Source organism: Labeo rohita, chromosome 7 (assembly GCF_022985175.1).
Source record: "Labeo rohita strain BAU-BD-2019 chromosome 7, IGBB_LRoh.1.0, whole genome shotgun sequence".
Lineage (NCBI taxonomy): Eukaryota > Metazoa > Chordata > Actinopteri > Cypriniformes > Cyprinidae > Labeo > Labeo rohita.
The window spans coordinates 24441332-24468585 of NC_066875.1; the positions used below are offsets into that span (position 1 = coordinate 24441332).

The 27254-nt window shown below is 35.3% G+C and overlaps 4 protein-coding genes across 4 annotated transcripts in view; 2 read left to right on the forward strand and 2 right to left on the reverse strand.

Moving 5' to 3' along the window:
• The window catches only part of lmbr1 (limb development membrane protein 1), a 36011-nt gene extending 35319 nt beyond the window's left edge, over positions 1–692 (reverse strand). The window contains exon 1 of the mRNA XM_051113678.1: positions 476–692. Coding sequence (XP_050969635.1) covers positions 476–538 — 63 coding nt within the window. The 5' untranslated portion in view covers positions 539–692. The remainder of the gene's footprint in view (positions 1–475) is intronic.
• A 1874-nt stretch (positions 693–2566) lies between these two features.
• nom1 (nucleolar protein with MIF4G domain 1) lies at positions 2567–10149 on the forward strand. The gene is made up of 12 exons (XM_051114858.1): positions 2567–3699; positions 4079–4191; positions 4339–4476; positions 5845–5902; positions 6062–6388; positions 6566–6676; positions 6947–7117; positions 7341–7462; positions 7772–7904; positions 8710–8841; positions 9021–9130; positions 9803–10149. The coding sequence occupies exons 1-12, from the start codon at positions 2725–2727 to the stop codon at positions 9975–9977; spliced, it is 2565 nt and encodes an 854-aa protein (XP_050970815.1). The 5' UTR covers positions 2567–2724; the 3' UTR covers positions 9978–10149.
• A 3198-nt stretch (positions 10150–13347) lies between these two features.
• On the reverse strand, positions 13348–15568 carry mnx1 (motor neuron and pancreas homeobox 1). Its single transcript, XM_051116079.1, has 3 exons — positions 15073–15568; positions 13810–13970; positions 13348–13629 (listed from the first exon to the last, which is right to left on the reverse strand). The coding sequence occupies exons 1-3, from the start codon at positions 15566–15568 to the stop codon at positions 13348–13350; spliced, it is 939 nt and encodes a 312-aa protein (XP_050972036.1).
• An 8440-nt stretch (positions 15569–24008) lies between these two features.
• ube3c (ubiquitin protein ligase E3C) overlaps positions 24009–27254 on the forward strand; it is a 33013-nt gene continuing 29767 nt past the window's right edge. Inside the window, exons 1-7 of the mRNA XM_051115268.1 lie at positions 24009–24118; positions 25092–25230; positions 25431–25484; positions 25941–26015; positions 26124–26270; positions 26450–26565; positions 26683–26840. Coding sequence (XP_050971225.1) covers positions 25165–25230; positions 25431–25484; positions 25941–26015; positions 26124–26270; positions 26450–26565; positions 26683–26840 — 616 coding nt within the window. The 5' untranslated portion in view covers positions 24009–24118; positions 25092–25164. The remainder of the gene's footprint in view (positions 24119–25091; positions 25231–25430; positions 25485–25940; positions 26016–26123; positions 26271–26449; positions 26566–26682; positions 26841–27254) is intronic.

Consider the following 27254-nt stretch of genomic DNA (forward strand, 5'->3'; position numbering starts at 1 on the left):
TCATGTGTACACCAACAACAGTAAACAAGCTGTCACTGTAGACTTGTTTTGATTACTCAACTGGTCTAACTACTACATAATGTTCATTTAACCTTCCATCTGCTCTAATTCAACTAACATTAGAGATTCGGTAATATACGTCACACAAAACACAGCACTCAGAAAGCATCATGCATAAATATATATACAATAACAGTCGATCAAATGTGCCACAGTAGACAGAGAAAGGGATTAATTAGCTCAATATTGTAGCTAACGATAAGCTAACAGGCTAGCTAGCTAACTAGCCTAATGAACCTCACTCACATACACTACTGTTTCTACGGAGAAATTGTGATACATTTCAATTATCGTGGACCCATTCATCTTTTCAGTTTAAGAAATATACGTAAATGAGGCTAAATGCGAGCTGAAATGAACACAACGCGCAAACAGGATCAGTGTGTTGTACTCTAATCAGTCTCTCTGTACTCACAATGTACTCGCGCACTTGGCTGTGGAAATTCTGCTCTCTGATCGTCACATCGTCTTCTTCCATTCTTCATATTGCAGAAACACATTTATTAGCAACGCATTTTTGTGGTGATTCCATTCACTGTAAGAGAAAGCGTCTCTGTAAGATAAACAGACCACCGGAGTAGAGCTGGACTGACTGACTGACTGACAGCGGTCGCGTCTCAGCGCCAAATAAACGAGCAAAACACAGTCAAAATATATTGCGTCATCATTCAGCGACACACGACAGAACAAGAGGATTCACGCATACAGGTGAGCTGTCACTGAGAATAAAGTAGAATGAAACCCTTTTTAATCGTTTTAAAAGTGAATGTAAAAAATACTTTTAAAATACTTGGTGAATTATATAAAAGCATGAATGGGTCTCTTTCCGTAAGATTTTGTTTTTCTTCTTCTTCTTCTTCTTCTTTGCAATCCCCTTGAATGTTTAAAGAATTGTTTGTTGTTTTTTGTTTATTGTGTGTAAATATTCATACGCACATGGACTTTTTGTATGACTGGATATTTAGTTATATGCAGTGTGTGTATATTTTCATATGCATTTTATTCCCACTTGAGTTTGTAAATTGATATTGTTCAATTTTAGAAAACAGAGAATAAGATAGAATTATAATGTAAGATTTACACAATAAAATTTGTTGTTTTGGGCAGGTCTGACATTTTCGGATGTAGATAAGTTATACTGAGAGTGCATGTAACAGCATACTTTGATAAACACAGAAATATATACACTTGTTTTGTTTTGTTTAGTTTTGTTTTGTATGGTTTAATACACTACCAGGCAGAAGTTTTTGAATAGCAGATTTTTAATGATTTTAAAGAAGTCGCTTCTGCTCACCAAGCCTGCACTTATTTGATCCAAATACAGCAAAAACTGTAAATTGTGAAATATTTTTACTATTTAAAATAACTGTTTTTTATTTAAATATATATTTAAAAAAGGTAATCTAATCCTGTGATCAAAGCTACATTTTCAGCATCATTAATCCAGTCTTTAATGTCACATGATCCTTTAGAATTTACTCCAATATGCTGATTTGCTGTTCAATAAACATTCATTATTAATGTTATCAATATTTAAAACAGCTGAGTACATTATTTCTGGATTATTTGATGAATAGCATGATCCAAAGATCAGCATTTATCTGAAATAAAAATGCTATTTATTTATTTATTTAATTTTATTTATCCTTTATTTAGCCAGGAGAATCCCACTGAGACTTAACAGTCTCTTCTTCCAGGGAGACTCGGTCAAATTATAAAGAATTTATAGAAATTAATACTTTTATTTAGCAAGAATGCTTTAAGTTGATCAAAAGTGATGATAATGTTACAAAAAAATTCTATTTCAGATAAATGCTGTTCTTCTGAACTGTATATTCATCAAAGGAACCTGAAAAAATTCTACTCAGATGTTTATAATAATAAACATGTGAGTAGAGTAACATAATAATAATAATAATAAATGTTTTTTGAGCGGCAAATCAGAATATTAGAATGATTTCTGAAGGATCACGTGACTGGGATAGTGATACAAAAATTTAGCTTTGAAATCACAGAAATAAATTACATTTTAAAATATATTCAAATAGAAAACCGTTATTTTAAATATCACAAATATTTTTAAAAAATATTGTTTTTGCAGTACTTTGGATCAAATAAATGCAGGCTTGGTGAGCAGAAGAGACTCCTTTAAAAAAACTTTAAAATCTTACTATTCAAAACCTTCTGACTGGTAGTGTGTGTGTGTGTGTGTATATTGTTATTATTATTATTGTTTTGGTTTAAAACAAATATTATAAATGAATCTGCTGCTGGGTCAAAGAGTATATCAGGCTATGAGAAAATGTTATGGTATACTTGTGTCTTTAAGTAGCTTAAAATATACATAGGCCTATAAATTAGAAACAAAACATGTTTTTATGTAGTTTAATTAAACGCACATATACTTGTTATTATATTGTTAATCCATATTTCCACAAGTCCGCTCCAACTCAATAGATGGCGATAAAGCATCTCAGTTTTGTTTTCTCTTCTGTCATAAATTCTAACGAAGAAACAACATCAATGGCGACCTCCAGCTACTACATGTGTTATCTTTTTTGATAACTCTTTCATAGGATAGTTTGAGACATTCAGTCTGTAAACACGCAACCATTTGCAATAAATAAAGATTATATGCACAGCCATATATATTTCGCTTAGAAGATGAAGGCAAAGGCGCAGCGCAAGAGCAAAGGGAAAGCTGGAAAACAAACACCTAAGGATAAACTTAAGAAATTCAAGGATTCACTTCATAACTTTGTGAAGAGCAAAAGCGGCTTCGATGAAAATGAAAGCGACCAAAGAGGGATTTTCGTAAAGAGGAAAAGTAGAAAAGAGCTGCGCAAAGAGAAACGTAAGTTAAAGAAAGCAAAAAAGAAAAGTCACTACATGGGTCAGTCGCTCCAAAATCCAAGCGAGGAACCTGCTCCAAATACCTCTGCTGTAAAAGAGGAAAAGACACAGAAACCGGCACTAAAGCCGACTGGAAATCTTAAAAATGCCGCTCAGAGACAGCAAAAGTCAAATAAAGACAATGTTAATACCAAAGACGGTGAAGAAGAGACGACAAAAAAGAAAGTCCGCTTCTCCGAAGATGTCCCGAAACAGAAAAAGCAATCTAGTCAGAACGAGAGCAGAAAGCGGGCTCTGTTAGAGGCAAATGTCGAAGAGGACAAAGAAATAAAGAGATTAGAGAAACGCCTTGGACTGAACAAAAGAAAAAACAAAAAGAGTCTACCTCAGTCATTCACCTACGATGGACTCGATTACATTTTAGGAATTCTTGAGCCTGGAGCATCTGCAAAGGGCCTGTATGAGAGTGATGAAGAAATGGACATTGACAAAGCTAAAGATGACTTTGATGAGTTGGACGAGGACAGCGAAGGACAAATGACAGACGATGAGAACAAGGATGAGAGTGAGGCTGAAGGTGACGGTGATGAAGAGGAAGATGATGGAGAAGATGACACACAGATGGAAGAAGAGGAGGATGTGGAAGATGACACCCAGATAGACGAAGAGGAGGATGTAGATGACACCCAGATAGAAGATGAGGTGGAAGGAGATGAAGAAGAGGAGGATACAGATGCATCAGAGGAAAATGACGATGAGGAGAAAGACTCTGAACAAAAAACACCTGTATGTGTGGATAACATGGATAATATTTATGATTATTTAGGTCTAAATCTCCATAATGTTCAAGTCACATTTATTTACACAATATAGATTGTTTCAAAGCAAGGGAAATTGTGTTAATGATGCAAACTTATGGAACAAATTCAATTTTAGCTGTAAAGCAGCTTATAGTCAATAATGTCATTATTAAGCTAAATTTAGTTCAATAACAGTGTTATAAAGTTCATCAGTCATAAAACAAGCTTAATTCAACTATAAAGCAGCTCTACATAATCACTGAGTCAAGTCATTGAGTCAGTATTGGTCATTACTCCTTTTTTCCACAATGCATGCTCATCAGCAGTATGTTTTGAAGCTAATATTTGGTTTCTTCTGTTTATAGAGTCCTGCCACAGCAAGCAAGTATGTTCCACCTCACTTACGAGAAGCCGTGGACAGCAAGCGCAAAGCCGAGCTGGAGAAACTGAAGCGCACTGTGAAAGGTCTGATAAACAGGTAAGGTACCGTGGAAGGTATAGACTACATAAATGCACAATTTGAAGAAGCTTTGTTTTAAAAAATGAATACACTCTTTGGCAAACCAGGTGAAATTCAGCCAAAGTGTTGTTGATCAGTTTGATAGCACTGTCCTCTGTTCGACAGGTTGAGTCAGCCCAATATGGCATCTATCAGCAGTCAGCTGGAAGAGCTGTACATGAGCACCAGCAGGAAGGACATGAACGATACACTCACCGACATTCTACTGGCTGCCTGCGTCACACCTGCTCTCATGCCTGAAAGGTTACCCTTTCAATAATGCCTTCATTTAATAACCCAATCTTTGATAATCAGTTTAGTATTTAATTTAAATGTTTGCATTTTGAAAGCCAACATGCAAAAGGCCCTAGAGCACTCAAGTCACATTCACCAAATCAGGCCTTTGAACTGTTTTTGCCCTGATTTGCAGTCTGGACTGTGAATGTGTAAATGCTAGTTGCTGAAAGTCAGTGCCATTCTTCAGATTTTGGCTAGGCTAACTTGAGACTTTTATGCCATTTCAGAGCATATGAAACATGTTTGATATTTTGAAGTGATTTTAGAACATATACACTACCAGTCAAGAGTTTTTGAAGTTTTTGAACAGTAAGATTTTTATGGTTTTTTCATAGCAGTCTATTCTGCTCACCAAGCCTGTGTTTATTTGATCCAAAGGACAGCAAAAACAGTTAAAATGTTGAAATATTTTTACTTTTTAAAATGTACTGTTTTCTATTTGAATATATTTTAAAATACAATTTATTTCTGTGATTTTAAAGCTGATTTTTAGCATCATTACTCCAGTCACGCAATCCTTCAGAATTCATTTTAATATTCTGATTTGCGGCTTAAAAAAAAAACATTTATTATTATTATAGTCTATTATGTTGAAAACAGCTGAGTTGAATTTTTTCAGGTTTCTCTGAAGAAGAGAATGTTCAGAAGAAAAGCATTTATCTGAAATAGAATTTTTTTGTAACATTATAAATGTCTTTTTTTTAATTACTATTTAGCATCCTTGCTAAATAAAAGTATTAATTTCTATAATCCCAAAATGTACTCAACTGTTTTAAATATTGATAATAATAATAAAAAAAATGCTGAACAGCACAGCACATCAGCATATTAGAATGATTTCTGAAGGATCATGTGACACTGAAGACTGGAGTGATGATGCTGAAAATGTAGCTTTGATCACAGAAATAAATAAAATTTTAAAATATATTAAAATAGAAAGCCGTTATTTTAAATAGTAAAAATAGTACACAATATTACTGCTTTTGCTGTGTTTTGGATCAAATAAATGCAGGCTTGGTGAGCAGAAGAGACTTCTTTAAAAACATTAAAAATCTTATGACTGGTAGTGTACTGTTTTGATTTGTTGCTTCTCCTAGCAATTCATGTAGTGCATTACAGCCTTCAGTGTGTCCTTTTTTTTTTTTTTTTTTTTTTTTTTTTTTTTTTTCTTACAGATGACAGCCTTCCTAAAAAATTGCAATGTTCTAGCATCAAATAACATTACTGTTTCCTGGCTCACTTTAATACACACTTAATAAATTAAATATGACGTTAAAACAACACACTAATAAGTACTTGTAAATTATTTTAATTAACACTGTCTCTCTCTTCCAGGCTTCTGATGGAGCACATCCTTCTTGTCAGCGTCCTCCACCACAGTGTTGGCCTGGAGGTATCTAATATTTTACTTCACCGTACGCTTTTCATCATGGCAATAAAGTCCACACTCACTCACTCACTGTTGTTTTCAGTGGTGTACAGTTATAATAATGTGTAGATTTGGATGACATCCAATTGGCTAATTTCTTACTTTCTCTCCTTTTTTGTTAAGGTTGGAGCTCATTTTTTGGAGACTGTAGTCCGTCAGTTTGATAAAGTCTACAATGAACCTGATGCTACGGACAAAGAATGTGACAACTTGGTGTCCATAATTGCCCACCTCTACAACTTCCATGTGGTCCATGCCCTCCTGGTGTTTGACATTCTGAAGAAACTGGTGACACGGTTCAGCGCAAAGGATGTAGAACTGGTTCTGCTGGTGCTGAAGAACGTTGGCTTTGCTTTGAGAAAGGATGATCCGCTAGCTCTTAAGGAGCTGATCTCTGAGGCTCAGCAGAAAGCCAACACTGAAGGAGAGCGTTTTCAGGACCAAACAAGGGTAAGACACCTTTGTGTCCGAAAAAGCCGCCTTCTGGTGCTTAGGAATGATCATATTTAATTTTAATCATTTACTAGACTCATTAATCCAAAGAAGATTAAAAATGAGGATAACTGAGTTATAGTGAATCAATAATGAGGTCTTGTTTCGGTTTATGTTGGCTTGCTTGCCTTTCAGATTCGGTTTATGTTGGAGACTATGTTGGCGCTGAAGAACAATGACATGAGGAAGATTCCAGGTTATGACCCTGAACCTATGGAGAAGTTAAGGAAGCTGCAGAGGACTTTGGTGAGAAAATGACTGATGCTAATTTGCATCATTAAATTTATAAGGTGGACTTGCAATATAAAAATGGTTAGAGCAGTTTTCTGTATTACCAACCCTACCTTCATTCAAGACTTGCTAGTAAAATAAATATTTGGTGCTAAATGTACTTGTCGCTGTGTCCACTAGGGGCCAGACTAACTCCATATGGTGTGGTCACATTGATCTGGCATTTGTACAGTGTTTTTACAGAAACGTTGAATGTGTTTGTACCTTGTTTCTCATTCTTATCAGATTCACAGCAGTGCCAGTGGAAGTGACATGAAGTTGAGAGTCTCACTAGACAATCTTCTGGAAGCTGAGCGTGTTGGCCGTTGGTGGATTGTAGGATCTTCCTGGAGTGGAGCACCCATGATCGATGACCATGAAAACAAAACAACTATTCCATCCACCAAAGGGGAACAAGTATGCTTTCTTATTATTTTCTTATTTAGGAATGTTCTCATCAGTTATTTAAAAGCTCAGCTGCACAATTATTTTCAACTTAGGAAAAGTATAAAAATATAGCTCTGTAGTTTCTGTTTATAGAATCTGTGCAGTTTGGCATGTTTTATGGACCTTTATGAAAGTCAAGGTCCATGCACCAATTGTCATCTAAAATGTTTTGTTTCTCTTTATTAATTTGCAGTACAGTGCAAAGATTTTGGAGCTTGCACGCAAACAAAGAATGAACACTGACATCAGGAGGAATATTTTCTGTGTGCTTATGTCAAGTGAAGACTATTTGGATGCCTTTGAGAAACTTTTAAGGTTTGTCAGCATAGTTTCTATGTCTTATTCTCACAGACTTTCAGTGACACCGGCCACGTTGCCCTTTTGAGATATTTAGAATAATATTAAGAAGAATAATATTTCAGATCTTCTGAAATGATAACCTTGAGGTGTGATGATGCCAAATATTGTAGTTAAGGGTTATCACACAACATTTTCTTTAAATTTCTTCATTCGAACAGACACTGCTGTTTTCTTCCTGTGTGTTTCAAACATGATGTGCTATGCTGTGTAATATTTATCATAAACTGCAATTTACCCAGGTCTTTGGATTTGTGTCTTTCTCAGGTTAGGATTGAAAGACCAGCAAGAGCGGGAAATTGTTCATGTCCTGATGGACTGCTGCCTACAAGAGAAAATGTTCAATAGATTCTATGCGGTTCTGGCAGAGAAATTTTGCTCGCACGACCGGCGGTTCCAGGTAGAGTGGAACAGCAGCGATTCCTAGCTCTTGCTGTCTTAGGAGTTTTGCTTGTGTCACTAGGTGTCACTGGTTTCACTCCATTAGGACCTGCTGTGTGTGTTTTGTATTTCTAAAACTGTTGCTTAAGAACATTCAGGTGATTTTCAGTACATTTATCCAGTAGTTAAGTTAGCTAAGATTGTTATTGATCATAATAGGATTTAGTAATACTCTGTCAGTGTAATATAAGATCAACTATAAGCTTTTTAATATGCAAATCATTGAACATTGGTAATATAAGTCAGTCTATTTACACCTAATTCTGGAGCATGTAATGCCTTTTACCTGTTTAATATGTGACCCTGGACCACAAAAATTGTCATAAGGGTACATTTCTTTACGTTTATATACTCTGAAATCTGGATAAATAAGCTTTCCATTAATGTGTGGTTTGTTAAGATAGGACAATATTTGGCCGAGATACAACTATTTGAAAATCTGGAATCTGAGGGTGCAAAAAAATCTAAATATTGGGAAAATCGCCTTTAAAGTTGTCCAAAAGCAGTTCTTGGAAATGCATATTACTAATCAAAAATTAAGTTTTGATATATTTACAGTAGAAAATTGACCAAATATCTTCATGGAACATGATCTTTACTTAATATCCTAAAAAAAATCAATAATTCTAACCCATGCTATGTATTGTTGGCTATTGCTACAAATATACCCATGCAACCTACGACTGGTTTTGTGGTCCAGGGTCACATATAGGTGAATTACAACTAAACATTACATCCCTCTCCGCTTTTCTTCTGTGTTTTAGATGACCTTTCAGTTTAGTCTCTGGGACAAGTTTAAAGACCTGGAAAACCTTTCCAGTAGGCCCTTCAGTAACCTGGTCCAGCTGGTCACTCATCTTTTACACAGGAAGTGTCTCTCTCTTTCCATTCTTAAGGTAATTTTTGGTAAAGTTCACCCTTCTCTTTTTGAAGCCATTCTGGAACACATGTATGATTGTATGTAATGTTGTAGTAAATACTGTATGTGTAATGTTCTTCATCCTATTTACGAATTGCTTTTAAACGTGTTAAAGAATGTAGCTTAATTTTCTGCTTGTTCTCTTCTTTTCATAAGGCTATTGAATTTGGGGAGCTGGATAAACCAAAAGTCAAATTCCTGAAGCAGATTCTCTCAAAACTCCTTCAAGAAACTGAGCCAGAAGATCTAGTGAATATATTCGGCCGGTGAGTATTCTTTGTACTACAAAAATTATTATTAGTCATGCATATTAATATTCATAATGAATTCAGTGAAGGCATAAATCTATTTTTTGTAATCATGTATGGCAAAAGTGTGATTCCTAATTAGAAATTAGTGTAGGGCTACAAAACTATTAATCAATTCAGTGTAAAAGTTTGTTTACATACTATATGTGTGTGTACTGTGTATATTTATTATGTATATATAAATATGCAGGCATATATGTATATATTAAGGAAAAATGTTAGATTTATATGTAAAATATTTATTTGTATATAATATAAATTATATACAGTTTTTACATAAACATATTTTTTTAAAATATATACACGTGTGCATTTGTATTTACATAATGAATATACACAGTACAAACACACATAATATGTAAACATAAACTTTTATTTTCAATCGAATAATCGTGACTAATCGTTTTGCAGCCCTAAATTAGTGTTGTTCACAGTGGCAGTATGAAATAAATGAAAAAAGAAAGAGAAATTGACTTCATTAGTTATAACAATTCTTACATTATTGTTTAAATATTTATTTGTCAGTGCAAGTTTTTAAAAAGACCAGATGTGCAGGAGTTTATTTAAAAAATGGCTTGTGTGTGGCCTAGTGTGTCAATATCTGCCTGTGTGTCTATCATTGTGTGCCAGGATCTCTGGAATTCCTAAGCTGGGAATGCTTCGGGAAGGCTTGAAGCTTTTCATCAGCCACTTTCTGCTCCGGAACATCCAGACAGAAGAAACCGAGCAAGCCAAGGTACTCAGGGATAGAGCTGAGGTTGCCACCAAAGCCATGGAGGCCCGGGATGCAAAAATTAAGTTATAGAGCTGTTGCACACAGAAATGTGTGCATAATACATCAGACTCAAAATGTGAGAATTAATACAGGGGGCAATATGTAAACCTGTATGCAGACCTTACAACACATGCACATCACTGCATTTTTGTATTTTGGCATGCTGTACAAAAATAAAACACAAAATATGTATATAAATTAATTTTGGTGTGTTTAAAAGGTTTACATGCTACTAAAGCTCAATGGTCAGTTTTTCTGCTCTATTTTTTCATGGTAAGATGTCAACAGATCTCAGATTTGGAATTTGTGTTGACGGTTTGTACATTTTTGGCTTAAAGACCTACTTATGAAAAAAGTAAAATATAATAGATCTGTTAAGCATAAATGTTTGGTCTTATTATAATATGTCTTTTTTTTTTTAATGGCGAGTCAGAGTTGCTGTAATTAAAGGGAAAACTAATCTTTCATTTGAGCAGAAAATGCAATAAATAAATAAAGATAGATAGATAGATAGATAGATAGATAGATGGATAGATAGATAGAAGTGGATAGAAAAGCACAATTGCCTTCTTCATAGTAATTCTTAGTGGTTTTTGGAAGCCAGATACATGTCCCAAGTAGAAAAAGAGAATAACATAATTCATTATTTTCCCATGCGCATATCTTCAATGTCTGTTCTGGTAACAGAATCATTCTCTGACTTTTGGATTTGAGTAAGCTTACTCTATGTAAACAATACTGTATTAGCTTAATTCAGAAAAGAGCACAAACATCCATTGCTTTACTCATCATGAAATGTAGGTTCATTGCAGTTGTCTGGAACAACTGCACATGCAGCAGTGCTCTGGATGTGACCCACTAGCATAACATAGCAGAGGGTTACCGCTACATTTGATGCCCTTTGTTAATTCATTAGCAACATAGGCATTACTGACATCAATCCACAGCATCAGAGGATGAGCTACCATCATCTGGGGTCAGGCAGTGGAAACATCACCCTCACAGCTCTACAACAAGAGCTAACTGTTTAATTATATTTGATTAATTAAACCTTATCACATCCCTTAATCTGAGCTCAAACATACTGTCACATTAGAACCGGTAATAATGGCACAACAGTCTGGCTGTTTTTTCTCACAGTTTTAAAGCTGGAAAAAGGAGGGTTACCTACAGATGGCCCACTTTTCCACACTTTGACAAAGACAACATTGTCACCATATGTGAGGAGAAGCGTATAATGGGGGTCCAGCCCACTAAGATACACACAGGTGATTGTAAATAGTGTGTGCTATTGTCTGTCTGCGTGAGACCAGAGGAAGGTTGATACTGACCCTAGTTTGAACTGCTAATAGGAAGCAAAGTTGTCTTTGAACTGATAAGACCAAAGTTGAAATACTGTTTGTGAGGATGTTGCATGTTCTTGTGCAAAGGCCATGGAACTTAGTGTTTGTGTTTTAAAAATTTCACCATTGTTGGTCTGTTCTTTTATATTTTATTTCTAGCATTTAATAATATACGTCATACGAAACACTGGCCCCTACTGATACATTATGGTGCATTATTCTAACACACCTGTATTGCATGGTTTAATATGCACTAATGAATTTTTATGATGTGTTTAGTCTCACCTTTCACCGTCTTATCCAGGCCTTCGTGTAAGTGTCCCACCCTGCTCACTTGTGTGTGGTTTCTTTCCCGATCGTTAGAGGGTGGTAGTACCACTGATAAGGTTGGGTTCTTTGTACTTTTGCAGCTGGGTAAACGTACAGGTAGGGCAAATTAGGCATTAGTTAAATCAGTAACTAATGTTTCCTAAATTGACTACTAGCTGTTCAAGGCCAGAGTATTTTAGAATATGTGAAGCCTATATATATATATATATATATATATATATATACATACTTTAATCATAATGTGTTATAGCTGCAATAAACTGAACCCATTTTAACATATAAACAATCTTTTGTTACTTTGCCCCAGGGAAATTCCTGTTTCTGTATAAAATGCTGATGATCTGCTGATTTTTAGTTTCTGCTTGCATGGCTTAGTCATATATAGAGCGGAAACACAGTTAGACTAATGAAAGGGGAGTTTACTGTAGACAGTTAATTTGCCAAAATCCACAGATGTTTTGGACTGTATAAAATGATTATGTTCCACTGAGAATATGGCTTAAAGTGGCTTAGTAAATGAAAAACAAGGAACATTCAGATCACATTCAGTGTCTGAGTAGATAGTTGTCATGGCCCTGGACTGATAGGAGTGGATAGTGATTATATTTAAATGTCCTCTAATTGATTCGAAGAAGCTCCTTGGCAAAGACCAGATGGATCTCTGGGTTTATTACCCAATAAAGCATGTCATTATTAATAAAGGAGGAAATGCACTTATGCGAAATAGACATCAATTAGATTGCAGAAAAGACCATTAAAATAGTCTTGCTGCAGAGTAATCCAGCATACTCTCCTTCTTTCTTTATCATTTTCATTTCATGTCCTTCCTTAAGTACGAGTTCTCTGTCTCTAGTTTAGCTACTGCAGGCTCATCATGACTCTGTGAACATGACAGAAACAGACTTCCAGCTAGATATAGCATGAAGTGTCTAAAATCTAAAAGGTCAATCTAATTTCACTTCACTTAAAGTTTAACATAAATATAAAACACACTTAAAATAGCCTCTGTGATGTGCTCTGGTGATGGATGGGCTTTGTCTCAAAGGTTCATTATTGGCTGCCCATTGCTGCAGTGGTGAGAAATGTTTCGCCATATTCGAGTATGCTTACTCGCACATTTGCACGGATATGAGAGCTCTATAAACAGCGATTCCCATGACCCGACCATGCCACTGACAACAGAGACCGCTTCACATCCAGCCTGTTTCTTCTTTAAGGTTTTTCCTTCGCGTTTGTAAAGGATATATTCGAATTCAACATTGGCACAAACTGCAAAGGCTTCCCGAAATTAGAAAAAATTAATTTTATTCACAGAGCGTAACTGATAAACCTAAACAATAATTTACATGCATTTTAAAAGCGATTTCGTTATAAATACATTGTATAAAAATAAACAGATCACATGGTTCTGGTTGTAGATTTTTTTTCATCCCACTTGAGTTCAGAAATCAACACAGTGGTTATCGAATAGCAACATCTTAATGATGCAAATTATTACTGATAGTGATAGGCCTACTCATCTATTTTGCTTGATGTAATGCAATTTTACCACATGCTCTGCAACCATAAAATCAGGCTCTTCACCTTCAGTATCTAATTTGTTTGTAAGTAGTATACAAACAGCTCATGTGGGCGTCCGTCTCAGCATTTCCATAATGACTGCAAGATGATAACACATGCAAATCACATACTTGGCTTATATAAGTGTCTTTTTTGTAAACGAAGTCTCACGGTTGTGGACTGATATCACTGGCATTGGTTCGTTCATCATCGGAGGAACAATCAGATGAATTCAGCATGTAATTATCTCCTTCTTCGTCGTCACTGTCCCTAAAGTCCCGTATTCTGTTACTTTTCACTGAATCTACCTTCTGGTAGTCCTTGTCCAGTCCGTCCAATTTGTCCTGGTTTCCTTTACCTTTTTGCTTCTCGGCCTCCTGAGCGGCTTGTTCTTTAGCCTTTTTACTGCGCTTCCATTTCATGCGCCTGTTCTGAAACCAAATTTTTACCTGGAAATATAAACATGACACATGTCTCATTTATAAATAGTTCGGAGTAAAAGAATATTATTTGACCTTACTGATTTAAAAAATGCAATTCAAAATATATGATGTAGCCTAGGCCTATATTAAAATATTAAAAACAAATGAATTTACATATTTTTCAATGTAAAAAAGCCGATGGGTTACCTGTGTCTCTGTTAGCATTAATGATGTGGCCACTTCAAATCGTTTTGGTCTCGATAGATATTTATTCAGCTTAAACTGGTGCTCAAGTTCAAGGAGCTGCTGGCTTGTGAACGCGGTTCTTGGTCTTCTGCACTTCCCGAGTAAGTTTGATTGCGCCTGGCCTGCAGAATAAAAAAAACAGCGTGTATATTGTGTACAACACAGCGAAAATTAGTGTTAATGTTTAGGACTATATGTTATAAAACTATTATAAAATTTACAGTTAGATTCCAAAATAAAGAGATTCCTTTGAGAACCAAAAATGTGTTTTTACATTTTACATTTCGACAACAGAAGAACCTTTTAAGTTCTACAAAGATTTTTTTAAATTCTCAATTTCTTTAGAAAACTGCAAATTGATACTTTAAAGAAAATATATATATATATATATATATTATATTATAATTATATCAATACAATATCAAAAAATAACTTTTTATAAGAGTGTTACTTGATTAACATTATGGTACTAACATAACATAAGGTACACAGACCTTATTTTTGAGGTGAAAATGAAATGAAGGTCCTATTTTTAACATTTTTATTTTAATAGCCTGTTGGCCAGCTATGTTATTGCATGCATTACAGCATTGGAGAACTATACGCACAATGCATTTCAACACATTGTGTAAATGGCATGGCAAGACATGATAAAAACTTTTATTCTTAAAAACCCTCAAACGCAATTCCCAATCACACCTAGCCTCCATGTGCCACGGCATTGTCAGTACATCTGGTAACATTTCCACCCTATCTGATTTGTTTGGGAGAGGTTTGAGAAAATCTGCAGACGAGCAGCGGAACAGAGAGACAGTGTCTGCAGTGTACACAGTTGGCAGGCTGTGGTTTTCACAGTCGTCCGCCACTTTCCCTCTGTCCATTATCTGTCCATTTTAGCCCCTCTTTGAAAGACAGAGCTCGTTCAGTCTCGTTCAAAGAGCAGTTTAACTGACCCTCCACACGCTTATGTTGCTCTGAACACGTTTGATTTGATTTTTTTAAATCAAGTCGGCTATAGTCGGCTACATGTGGAAAATAAACAGCGTTATTCTGCAATGTAAGTCTCAAAATAAGTGATCAAATATGATTAAAGGGCCTGTTGTTTTTACAGAACAACATGAACACAAAAATTAAAATAAAATAAAATTCGACAATAACAATAATAGGCCTACTAATAGAAATAATAGTAGTGTTTTAGCCACATGCATTTCAAATGTAACTCACCATTGAAATCTGCCATTTTAGGCAGCATCATTCCCGCAGTTGAGACCCTCAGCCAGTGGTCGAGCTGAAAGGAGCTGGCGGTGAGTTTGAGGGGGTCACTGGGATGATGATGGTGCGACCCGTGCGGATATGAGTACGAGAGCGCCGGGTGCTGACCCAGCGCTGCTGCTGAATATGTGTACATTGGATGACCGTAGAGAGCCTGAGGAGGAATCCCGGTGCTGCTCTGAGGGTGTAGTCCCACCATGCCCGAATGTGGAGAGTTTAAGAAACCCGGTTTGGGAATCAAGCCGCAAGACGATATCCTGGGGGGCGACGGAGTCTCGGTTCGAAGTGCTTCGGAGTTCGTGTTCAGCTCCGACGCCTGGACACTTTCCGAGGAGGATGATATGGAAGAGGTGGGCAGCGAGGTGACCAGCGCCAGCGGCGAGGTCTGCACTTTTGGTGGATCGACAGCCAGAAGCGCGTCGATGCGAAAGTTTTTAGATTTCTCCATCTGGCCCACCTCACGAACAGATTAACGCGTCGTTCGCAACTTTAAAATGCTGTCACGAGTGTCACCGCTCCTCTCCTTAAAGTTATGATCTTGGCCAAGGTGTGCAAGCCAGAAGTCCACTTGTCAACTGCTGCCCGAGAGGGTGTGGATTGGTCATTCACGTCATCCTTGTAGATATCCGATTGGACAGTGATTTCAGTGTTCACTTTGCGCTTAGTAGTAAGTTCCACAGTCCTCAAAAAATAAAAGATTTTTTATCGTTCGTATAGAAGTTAAGCATGTGTGAGAAATAGAAAAATGTAAAAAAGAAAAAATGTTACATTGTGTGTAGTTAAAGTAGTGCAACACACACAGGTTTTACAGATAGACTATTACGTCCAGATTTGGAAAAAAAAAAGAAAACGATTGTTTTAGATATATGCTGCTTTAGTGTATGAAGAAATTGTCCTCACTATTAAAATGCAATGATTGGAATGCAATGAAAAACTCGTCTTGAAACATTCTCATTGCATCCCTTATAATAATAGTGTTATCAGGATATTATTTTGCAAGAGTTCTAGACATACCCAAAAATATAAATAAAAATATAGAACTAAGAACTAAGTTAAACAAGGATGATTAGTTAAAACTAAATTAGTTAAAAATTGGTACCTGTTTAATCGGATGTAGAAAATTTAGCCATACCAGCATGAGTGTTTTATCTATGTAAAGATAACGACTGTTTGAAAAAGAGAAAGGCAACCATGCGCTAAGAACTGGTTACTGGCAATGCAAAGACTGGATATGAGCATTTCTTTTTTTATTTGGTGATCATGTGAATTAATTAAGTGGCATATGTGCATTTGATATAAAAAAAATTATATGCTTAATTCTAAAAGAGGACAAATTTGTGGGAAAACCTCAATTGCCCCACTTTTTATAGTAGTAAAAATTACTGTGTAAATGCAGTATTTCTAAACTATGTTTTTTAGATTCTACAGAAGTGTAAGCATTAAAATAATGGTGACACAATTCATGAAAATACGTACCAAGTAATATACAAAAAATATCAAACAAGTATTGAGCAACAAATACCTCATTTAATAAATTGTTTACGTTTCTAATATGTAAAACACATGTGCCTTGCTACCCTCCCCCTCCCCAAAATGCACCGATCTGACATTTGTGTAAAATATCCAGTTTACCCCCGAATGTATTTGACTTTATTGTGCAACTTGTTTACCTAACAAATATTACGATATCAGAATTTAACTCTGGAGGATAAAATTCACAAATATATGTGACCCTTGACCACAAAACCAGTCTTAAGTAGCTCAGGTATATTTGCAGCAATAGCCAAAAATACATTGTATGGGTCAAAATGATCGATTTTTCTTTTATGCCAAAAATCATTAGGCTATTAATTAAAGATCATGTTCCATGAAGATATTTTGTAAATTTCCTACCGTAAAAATATCAAAACATAATTTTTTATTAGTAATATTCATTGCTAAGAACTTCATTTGGACAACTTTAAAGACGATTCTCTCAATATTTTGATTTTTTTGCACCCTCAGATTCCAAATTTTCAAATAGTTGTAATTCGTTTGAAACAGATGCACAATTAATGCCAGAGAAAACATTTATAGGCTACCATTTAATTTTTGACTTACTGAGACCTTGTGACAACAACACGTGACAGTGCCACCAGCCTATAACTAAAAATATCTCAATTAAGCGATTAACAGTTAAATTAGTCCGTGGTCTGTTAGACTCTACGTTGACATATTTTAGCAGCTTTGCGTCCGTAATAATTATTGTTACATTAGGCTAAATTACAAAAATAAAAAATAGGCTATAAAATAAATACTGTTAACATCCAATGTGAAACAAGGGATTATCAATCTGTCGCATTAACAAAATTAGAACGAATATGTAGCATTTATTCGTCATAATCACGGGCAAAAAAATTAAACCTGTTTGATTTTGGGGAAAATGCAAAGAAAAAAAAAATATTAACACATGTCTACTTCATGATCAAATGATACAGTATAGGCTACCAAAGGTTTTCAAGTGTCTTCGGTAAACATTGGATCTCGCGCTCTTCAAATCGAAATTATTTGTTTCTTCAAGCATTTGTGCACAGGGAGGGGTGAGGATGGGGATGTGTTGATGTGGAAGATCTGTGTCTAGCTGTGGGGTCTGGTCCTCTTATAAGCCTCTTTAAGCTAATGGAGGAAGAGGTCAGAGAGAGAATTATTGACACTCTGTTGCCCTTAACCTGTCTACCAATAAAGCGGATTAGTTTTCCTCAATTCATCAGCTAACCACTCTCCCGAGACTGGTCGCATGCGTTTATTTGCTCAGGGGGAAATCAACAAGTCACGGGCCGAAAGAATAAGAATAACAGGGTGCAGTAATGATACAGTGACCAATTCTGTAATAGAAATCACTAAGTCTCACGTGTAATTGCTAACAACATGTAACAATTATCACTTGTGCCCGATACAATGTAAACCAGGACGTTGCTAGAATACGAAAAGGTTTTACAGCGCACCAGTAAACCTATATATAAGTGTTATATGTTTAGATCTATCTGAAATTCTTCTGTATTGCAGTCTGCAACATTGTTTCCAATCAAATGCTCTTGTGTCTTTAAAAGCTACACATTAGGGGCCGCTTTGTCCGCTTCCAAGTTTTAATTTCATTAAGGGATCGCATGAATATTTCTATTAAAGCAGCGGTGAAATATGAAGCCGTGGACCTGCGGCCATCAGAGAGATTTATGGCTCTTTTTCATCACATCAGGAGAGAGTAAAATTATTATTGCACCCTGAGATAGAAGGGCCTGAAACCGGGACTCTCCTCAAAGCTGTTCATTCGCCCGGTAATTACTTTCACAATTAAGTGGAACACATATCACAGTGACAAATCGAAATAGTTTATATATTAATTATCCATGGTAAATGTGTTCATTATGAAAAGCCAATTTAACGGGACCTCCACTGTCTCTTTTATTGCAATAAATATTTTCGATCATAATGGCACAAATGGGCAAAGTGTTGAAATGTATATTACGCTGCTTTTAAACACATTTGGGACTCATAATCTTTTTTATCCATTTAATTTGTGGAGAACGGTTACTTGCACTGAATGATCCCAGTATCAAAAGTCATTACAGGAAATCCGATTTCACCGCGTATAGCTGCCCTATTTCTTCCCCCAAGGACTCTAAACATGAAGATAATTTCTTTTAAACCCACTGCATATTTTACCAATTCCTTCTTGGCTATAAGCGTTTTCATCTGTTTGCTTTGAGAAGCCTGATTATCTCTTAAGTGATTCACTGGACCAAACAAACCAGTGAACTAGCCTGAAAGCCAGGTGTCACCTAACCGAGCACACTGGTAGACTACACTAATGTGATGAATACACACAATTCAGTCAGTGGTGTAATTTAAAATGTGCTTTAAACGAGATGACCCACAAGTCCCCTCTCTCCGTGACACGAGCCTGTGATTGACGATGTCACCAGATGTCAGGCTAATTCAAATGAATTCATTTCATACCTGACATATGCACAGCAAAGACCTCGGTGTTTATTAAAACGAGTGCCCCACGAAAGACTGAGGACCGACTAAATATTTTAAAAGCAATCTCTCTTTTCAAACAAATCTGTTCATTAAATGAACAACAACCCTTATGATTTAAGATTTACCAGCCTACACATTCACAAGCATGTAGACACAATTTGCCACGCGAAAAAAACATTATTTCTTTGCCCTGTAATGATTTGAATCTGCACATTTAACACGATTTAAAAACAATAAGAAAGACAACTAATGTTGCCTATAGAAAATATTGAGTAATCTTTTTATTTATTTATTTTTAACTTAACTTCATTTAAGTATTTAGTCCTCCGCTGTCAACTGCTAAAGCATGTTTTTTTAAACCTATCCAAACTTTTTTAAATTGAAGGCAAATGTGACACATGAAGGCTGTATTGTATTTCAGAAAAGCACATTTGTCAGTGTCAGTGTTCATTATTCCCATTTTCTTCCTCTTTTTTCATTACATTTTAAGAAAAAAGGAAAGTGGAGGTGCATTTGGCCCTAGCATTTTTCAATTTATCACCCAACATTCTAGAGCTAAACAGCTTTTAGTCAATGAAAACAGTTGTCTGATTCTTATTAATGTTTCTCAAGCTCAGCTTTTACTTACTGAATGATGAATGATCATGAATCAAAATGTAAGACTTGTTTTTGTATCTAAGGAGTTTTATCATTTAAACAATAGCTGTAACCTAATGGACTCACACATGGAAGATTAAAAAATTAAGTACGAATATAATTTTTGCATTGGCTTGTGAAATTTGACAAGTGCACTTTGGAGCTAGATTAAAAAATGTATTTTGTAAACGTGATCATTGTAAGTAAATAATATTAGCCATATTTGTGATTCAGGACCACAAAACCAGTCATAAAGGTAGATTTTTCTTAAATTAAGAATTATGCATCATCTGAAAGCTGAAAAAATAAGCTTTCCATTGATGTATGGTTTGTTAGAATAGGACAATATTTGGCCAAAAAAAAATCTAAATATTGAGAAAATCACCTTTAAAGTTGTCCAAATAAAGTTCTTAGCAATGCATATTACTAATCAAAAAGTTTTGATATATTTACAGTAGGAAATTTACAAAAAAAATCTTCATGGACCATGATCTTTACTTAATATCCTAATGATTTTTGGCATAAAAGATAAATCGATAATTTGACCCATATAATCTATTGTTGGCTATTGCTACAAATATACCTGTGCTACTTGGTCCAGGGTCACATTTGGTCTGAATATTTTTAATGCCTATTCTAGGTTTAAAAGTACTAACTTTACATGTAAACTGATTTATGTTAGTGTAATATTTGAATGTCTTTTTATGCTTGAGACAGGCTTGTATTTGAATTATTAATATGATTAAAGAAGGCTGTAAAAATAAATTTCCATGATTAATCCTTTTGATCTTTTATTTAAAAATGTACAAAAATCAAACCTTTAATTAGAGAATAAGAATTTAAAATGGGGGTGAAAATCTCATTATGAAATAAATGTTTTTCTCTAATACACATTGGCCATAATTAATCATACCCTTTTATTCAATACTTTTTGGAAGCTGCCTTTGCCAAGATGAGTCTTCACCTATAATGCCTGATGAGTTTGGAGAAGAGATCAGAGACCATTCCTTCAAACAGAATCAATCCAGAGCCTTCAGTTCACCCCACTCATTTTCTATAGGGTTCAGGTCAGGGAACTGGGATGGCCATGGCAGAAGCTTGGTTTTGTTCTCAGTGACCCTTTTTGTGTTTTGATTTTAATGTTTGTTTTTGCATCATTGTCTTGTTGGATAATCCAACTTGACCCCTTATAAGATTTTTAGCAGAGGCAGTCAATTTTTGATTTTTTTTTTATCTGTCGGTATTTGATTGAAACCGCCATCTATCTGAACAAGATGTCCAGTCCCTCTGGCAGAAAAAAGGCCCACAACCTTAAAGATACAGCAGTGTATTTAACTGTACATATGGGGTACTTTTTATCCCCTGTGTGAATCAAAACCTTCTTGAGAGTTTGCTGCTAAAAAGCTCTTTTTGACAACAGAACTCAGTTGCATTTAAAGTTCCAGAAGTGTCTTGCAAATTAATATGCTGGAGTTTTTTATTGGAAGAGAGTATATTCTTTTCTTGATTTTTTTTTTTTGAAACCCTCCCATAAAACATGTAGTGATGTAGGTGCTGTTTATTTTATTTATTTATTTTTTACATTTCTGACCCTGAGACTCAACTATTTTCTGCAAATCTACAGCTGTGATCCTTAGAGAGTCTCTCGCCACTCAAACGCTCCGCCTCAGCGTGCATTAGGGCGATGTCGACATGTCCTCTTCCAGGCAGATTTGCAACATTTTCTGTTGTTTGGAAATTCTTAATTATTGTCCTGAAATAGGAATTTTCAATGCTTTAGCTCTTTTCTTACAGCCACTTTGTAACTTGTGAAGCTCAACAATCTTTTGCTGCACATCAGAAATATTTTCTTTGGTTTAACTCATTGTGATGGATGATTAAGGGGATTTGGCCTTTTTGTTCCTTCATATTTATACTCCTGTGAAATACAGAGGTCATGGCTGGATAATTTGATGTAGTCTCCCTGATGTGCTAAAAAATGCAAATATGAATGGGAATAAAACTTTAGAGATATTTTACTCCAAGGAATTTTTAGGGGTACCAGTAACTGCAGCCACTGTGTATTAGAGAAAAAAATATATATATATTTTTCATGATTTCCCCGCACTTTCACTTTTTTTTTTTTTTTTTTTTTTGGCATTTTTGAATGGAAAATTATTCTAACCTTCTTTGATCAAATTTACCAAGGCTATGAATAATTTTGAACACAGCTGTATATAATAAATTGTAAAAAGTACACAACAATTTTAGTCTAGCTAAAAAAAAAAAAAAACTTTATTGACATCTATTTAAAATCTACTGAATTTTTCCCATATTGCAAAAGTGTGTTTATTGTAGAAAATGTTTATTTGACAATAAAAATGTTCTTCACACTAAGAAAAAATGTTTCCCTGAAATGTTCTTTATATAGTGTATAGATTCAGGAAATGGCTTAAACACACTTTTTACTAAAAAATACAAGTGAGGAGAGGACTCTTGAACAGTTTAGCAATTACCAGTCTCGACAAAGAGTTATGGAGACATATAACTCATGCAGTTGACATAAATGTGTGACCTTTTTGACATCTTTCAAAATTAGAGACCTTTTGAAATGATGAGACCCCCATTTTGTATTCTGAAGCAGCTCCAGAAGACTTGCTGTAGTGGCTCGTTATCCCTTTTCAGGTCTAAAAGGCAGGATATGATCAATCAATAACTCATAAATCCCTCTATAACATATATGAGAAATGGAGTGGTTTCCAGTCTGCTGTCCAACAAGAATTAGATGCCAAGCCATGTAAGCGTGAGACCTATTCTACAATACTTAGGAAGATGTCTGTGATGTGATAATGAGTAGACTGACTTGTCCGAAAGTCAGTTAAAAAAGTTAAAGGGGATAAAAGTTAAAGGAATAGTGCTAGCAAAAATAGAAATTCTGTCATCATTTACTCACCCACATGACATTTCAAAACCTGTACGAATTTCTTTCTTAATTTCTTTTTTTTTTTTTTACTTTATTTTTATAAACTTCAACACAATAACAAACAAACAACACTCCTTCATGGGTACATACATAAATATTTTTCCAAAGTATAACACAAAAAGTGAAAAATAAATTGAATAAATTTCAGCCTGGTCAACTGGTTACAAAATAAGCAAATAATTGTAAGCATGTATATGAGAATATTTGTGGTCGTACATTCATAGACATGATACTTATTTCTATAGGAGTACTACCAAGCAGCCATTGATCCTAGTTACATATATTTACAATAATATGTGCACATATTCCACTTTGGCATTTATCTGACTTCTCTCTGTTTTGATATATAGATTGTCCATTTTCCCCAATGCTTCTTAAAAATCTCTTCTTGCAGTCTCAGTCTGAATGTTAATCTTTCCATCTTGTAAATTTCTGTAACTATTTGTTCCCACTGAGTTTTTGCTGGGGGAGGCTGCTGGAGCCATAGACGAGTGATTGCTTTTTTTTTTTTTTTTGCTAGTAGAATCCTGAGTAAATATTTATTCATATTATTAACTGAATCAGGTATATTGCCAAGAAATATAAGCTGTTTTTTTCAATCTTAACTTTCTTAATTTCTTAATGTTCAAAACTGATACTATTTAGTTTACTATTGAATGTTTATCATGGACAATTGTATGAATTAAAAAAAAATTCTAAAATTATCTTCTGTGTTCCTTGGAAGAAAGAAAATCATACAGGTTTGGAACAACACATGGGTGAATCATCCCTTTTATGTTTTAAAACTTTATGTACAGTAGTTTTTTGTTTTTGTCAATTCATGATATGCATTATAAGTAAATGCATGTAATAGAACATAATAAAACATGTTTATCTTAAATGGATTTTAAATCTTCATGATAGTGTTTATTATTATTATTATTACTACTATTAATAATATTATTTACATTCTGACTTAAGAGTATACATTTTAAAATTCACTAACAAATTTTTTTAGAGCTAGGATAGTATAAAAAACAGTAGGCCTGTTGGATGAGCTCGTAAATGTTTACATCACCTACAGACAAACCAAGAAAGAGTGGCATTCTGTATTAGAGATTATGAATTAGTTACATATCCTGCAGATCCCTTGCACCGCAACTGGCTGGGATTCATCCAGGAAGTAATTGTGACATTTTTCACGTTATTGACCCCGTGTTTAACCAATCGTTTGGAAGATACTGTGGTGTTGTCCAATCACATTTCACCGTGCTACTGGGTGGGCGGGCTGTTCACTGTGTTGTGTTTGTTTAGTAGAGCAAGAGCAACGATTTCGGTTTTGTTTTCTCTGATTTCCAGTCGCTGAACTGTATCGTTCGGCTGATCATTCAGTAAAACCAGGTAAACAATTCGCATTTCATCTATTAATACAGTAGAAAAAGCCGTAAATCCTCAATGAAATCACTAGATCACTCTAGAAGCGACCAGAGCGACATATGACTGAAGTTTGTGTCAAGCTGAACTATCATGTCAGAACAGAGTACAGCATTGATGTTTAAAATGACTGCCTTAATTCTCGCTAAGTGTTGACAGACCCCAATAACAAATACGTATACGTGTAAATTAGTGGGAAATTGGGAATTGTCGAGGCGAAAGACAAATGACCTGCTGCTGAGTCATTAGCTAGCTAGTCAAAGAGCCTTTAGCCAAAAGGCTAACAGAAGTTCAGTGGATCTGACTGAAGAAAAAAAACACCTGAACGGTCTCTTCTACAGAGCGAGTGCTTCTTTATACCTAAAACCTTACAGAACACTTTCATAAATGATGAGGGACTTCTGGTATTGTGATTCTTTGCAGGTTTTGTAGGTTAGCAAGCTAACTAGCCTGGCTGGAGACATAAATGTTTTGTCACAACCCTTTTCTAGAACATGCCTCGCTCAGATGAGGCTGCATGGCAAGGCAGTTTTTGCACACACAGATATTTGAATCAAACGTATGTTATATGAACCAACTGACTTTTAATGTATACATAAAGTCGAAGTAATACTTAAACGGTGAGGTTTTGACATTTCTAGTTTATATTTCGTGTTGATCACACCTGCTGAAGTGGCAGATTATTTTCTGCTATAAGGACAGTTTCCATTCACTCCCACTGTAACCTTCTACACCTCTTCAGTTATCTACCACAAGGTTAAAGTTGCTTTAAATATCCTTATCATAACAGCCTGCTTTATTCACAGTATTATGTGTTGTAGTCACGCACGTATTTTCAGCTTCTTGACCAGTTTATTATTAGAAACAAGCATCAATTCAGTTTTTATTATGATTAGTTCATTAGCTTGACACCAGTTTCTTTTTGTTTTCTGTCTTGTAGGCACAGACAGCACTTTGTTGCTCTGCACACGGGGTACTTGCTTTGATTGCTGCTCGATGGGAAAAGTGTAACCATGTTCAGTTTTGAGGGAGATTTCAGGAGAACACCCAAGGTGTCCCTTGGGGGTGCTAGCAGAAAAGTAAGTTTTCCATTGTGTCTAAAATTTAGACTACTTTGTCTCGTTCCGTGCATCACTACATTGTCTACAATAATTATTACATGAAAACGATGATATGGTATGTTTGTGAATATTTGGTGTAGATGATTTTCACATATGGACAAAATGTATCATTTTGATATTGTTTCTGTTTTGATGTCTCACATATGTGTTTTGTACAGGAGGAAAAAGCATCACTTCTTCATCGAACACAAGAAGAAAGAAGGAAAAGGGAGGTGAGCATCGGCCATGATGTCATTTTAAAATGTTGTTTTAATGTAAAAATATGACAGAAAAGTTGTTAATAATGTCTGAAACTTAGTATTACGAGCACTTCTCATGTTTATTTGGTTGTTAATGATGAATTGCTTGTTTTGTTCCTCATTTGTAAGTAGCTTTGGATAAAAGTGTCTGCTGAATGACTAAATGTAAAAGTGATGTTCATTTTAAAAACAGCTTGGTTTGACTAATTGATCTAATGCAATGACATTCCCACATTTTTAAGTTTGTCTTAAGAGTCCAAATACTTTTTGCTGCCATTGTATAACCTTATTACCCATGTTATATACAGTATTTGTATCTAGTTTCAGTTTAGAGACAGAAATGAGTATGTGAAACTTAAGGTTGTGAACAAGTAGGAGGTGATGGTCTTGTCCTTCATATATGATTTTACATTTTTGCGTTTTCCACAGGATGAAAGGAAAAGACTAAAAAATGCAATCATCATTCAGTCTTACATAAGGGGATACCAAGACAGGAAACAGCAAGTATGTACAAGCGGTTTATACTCAAAGGGTTTCTTTAAATGAGATCCTGTGTGTATTTTTGTGGTTGATAGACAGATTGTTAAATTCCTATTTCTCTTTTTCTTTTAGTATGCTATTCAGAGGGGCTACTTTGACCACTGTGTGTGTCAGTGCCAGTCAGGCTCTGGCCCTCAACTTACAGACAGTGCCATACTCAGCCAACTTGTTCGCCAGCTTCTCTTTTTTTACAGACTAAGTGAAGACAGACAGAGAATGGTAAGGACTGCCTGTTTAAAAAGCTATATTGCCATATGAGGCTCAGTGAAGTTTGTTATTTGTCATTAACGAAAACAAAATTGGACATATTGGTATTGTTATGCTGTTAATGACTTGAAATCCAAGAAAATCCATTGTATTTATGTGCATTTATGGATGTTAATGTCTCATCTGTGTAGATCTGGATGTGTCAGAGTTTGGTAAAGCATCATGCTCAGTTTGTCAAGCTGCTGACGGGGCCAGAAAGACAGAGCTGCCTGTTTCAAATCAAGAGGATACTGGGGCACTGTTGCAGGTAAAATTAGATGTGTGGTAGGATACCTAAAATAAATCTGTCACAGTCACATGGCATATGTAAATCTTTAGATCTTCTTGTTGATTAGTTGCTAAGCATTTTCTCTGTCTGTTTAAGGTTATTGCAAGCATGTGAAGATGACAGTCTGAATGTGGCCGTCCCGATGCGGATGCTGGAGGTGTTTTCGTCTGAGAGAACCTACTTGCCCTTTCTACAGGATGAAAACTATGTCACTGCACTTATTGAGCAAATATTGCACTATATGGTAGAGAAAGGTACAGAGTTTTGCACCATGCTTTATCATCATCATTTATTAAAGGGATAGTTGACACAAAATGAAAAGTCTTTAATTAATTGCTCACACTCACGTCGTTTCAAATCTGTAAGATCTTCGAACACAAATTAAGATATTTTTGATTAAATCTGAGAGCTTTGTGACCCTGCATAGACAGCAGTGTAACTGAAATGTTCCCAGGCCCAAAACCATAGTAAGGACATCGGTAAAACAGTCCATGTGACATCAGTGGTTCAACCGTAAATTTACAAAGCTACGCGAATACTTTTTGTGTGCAAAGAAAATCAGTTCAACAGTTCTTCTTCACTGTCCTCCACCATTATCAAGAGTACCATACTGATGTCCTTACTACGTTTCTGGGCCTGGGGCAGTTACATTGCTGTGTATGCAGGGT

Excerpts from the sequence above, each read along its gene's own strand:
- nom1 (XM_051114858.1), top strand. The coding sequence starts at position 2,725 with ATGAAGGCAAAGGCGCAGCGCAAGAGCAAAGGGAAAGCTGGAAAACAA. Across the intron at positions 4,192-4,338 it reads GTGAAAGGTCTGATAAACAG|GTTGAGTCAGCCCAATATGG; the intron begins GTAAGGTACCGT and ends TCTGTTCGACAG. Across the intron at positions 6,677-6,946 it reads GGAAGCTGCAGAGGACTTTG|ATTCACAGCAGTGCCAGTGG; the intron begins GTGAGAAAATGA and ends CATTCTTATCAG.
- mnx1 (XM_051116079.1), bottom strand. The coding sequence starts at position 15,568 with ATGGAGAAATCTAAAAACTTTCGCATCGACGCGCTTCTGGCTGTCGAT. Across the intron at positions 13,971-15,072 it reads TAAAATGGCAGATTTCAATG|GCCAGGCGCAATCAAACTTA; the intron begins GTGAGTTACATT and ends TTTATTCTGCAG. Across the intron at positions 13,630-13,809 it reads TAATGCTAACAGAGACACAG|GTAAAAATTTGGTTTCAGAA; the intron begins GTAACCCATCGG and ends TTATATTTCCAG.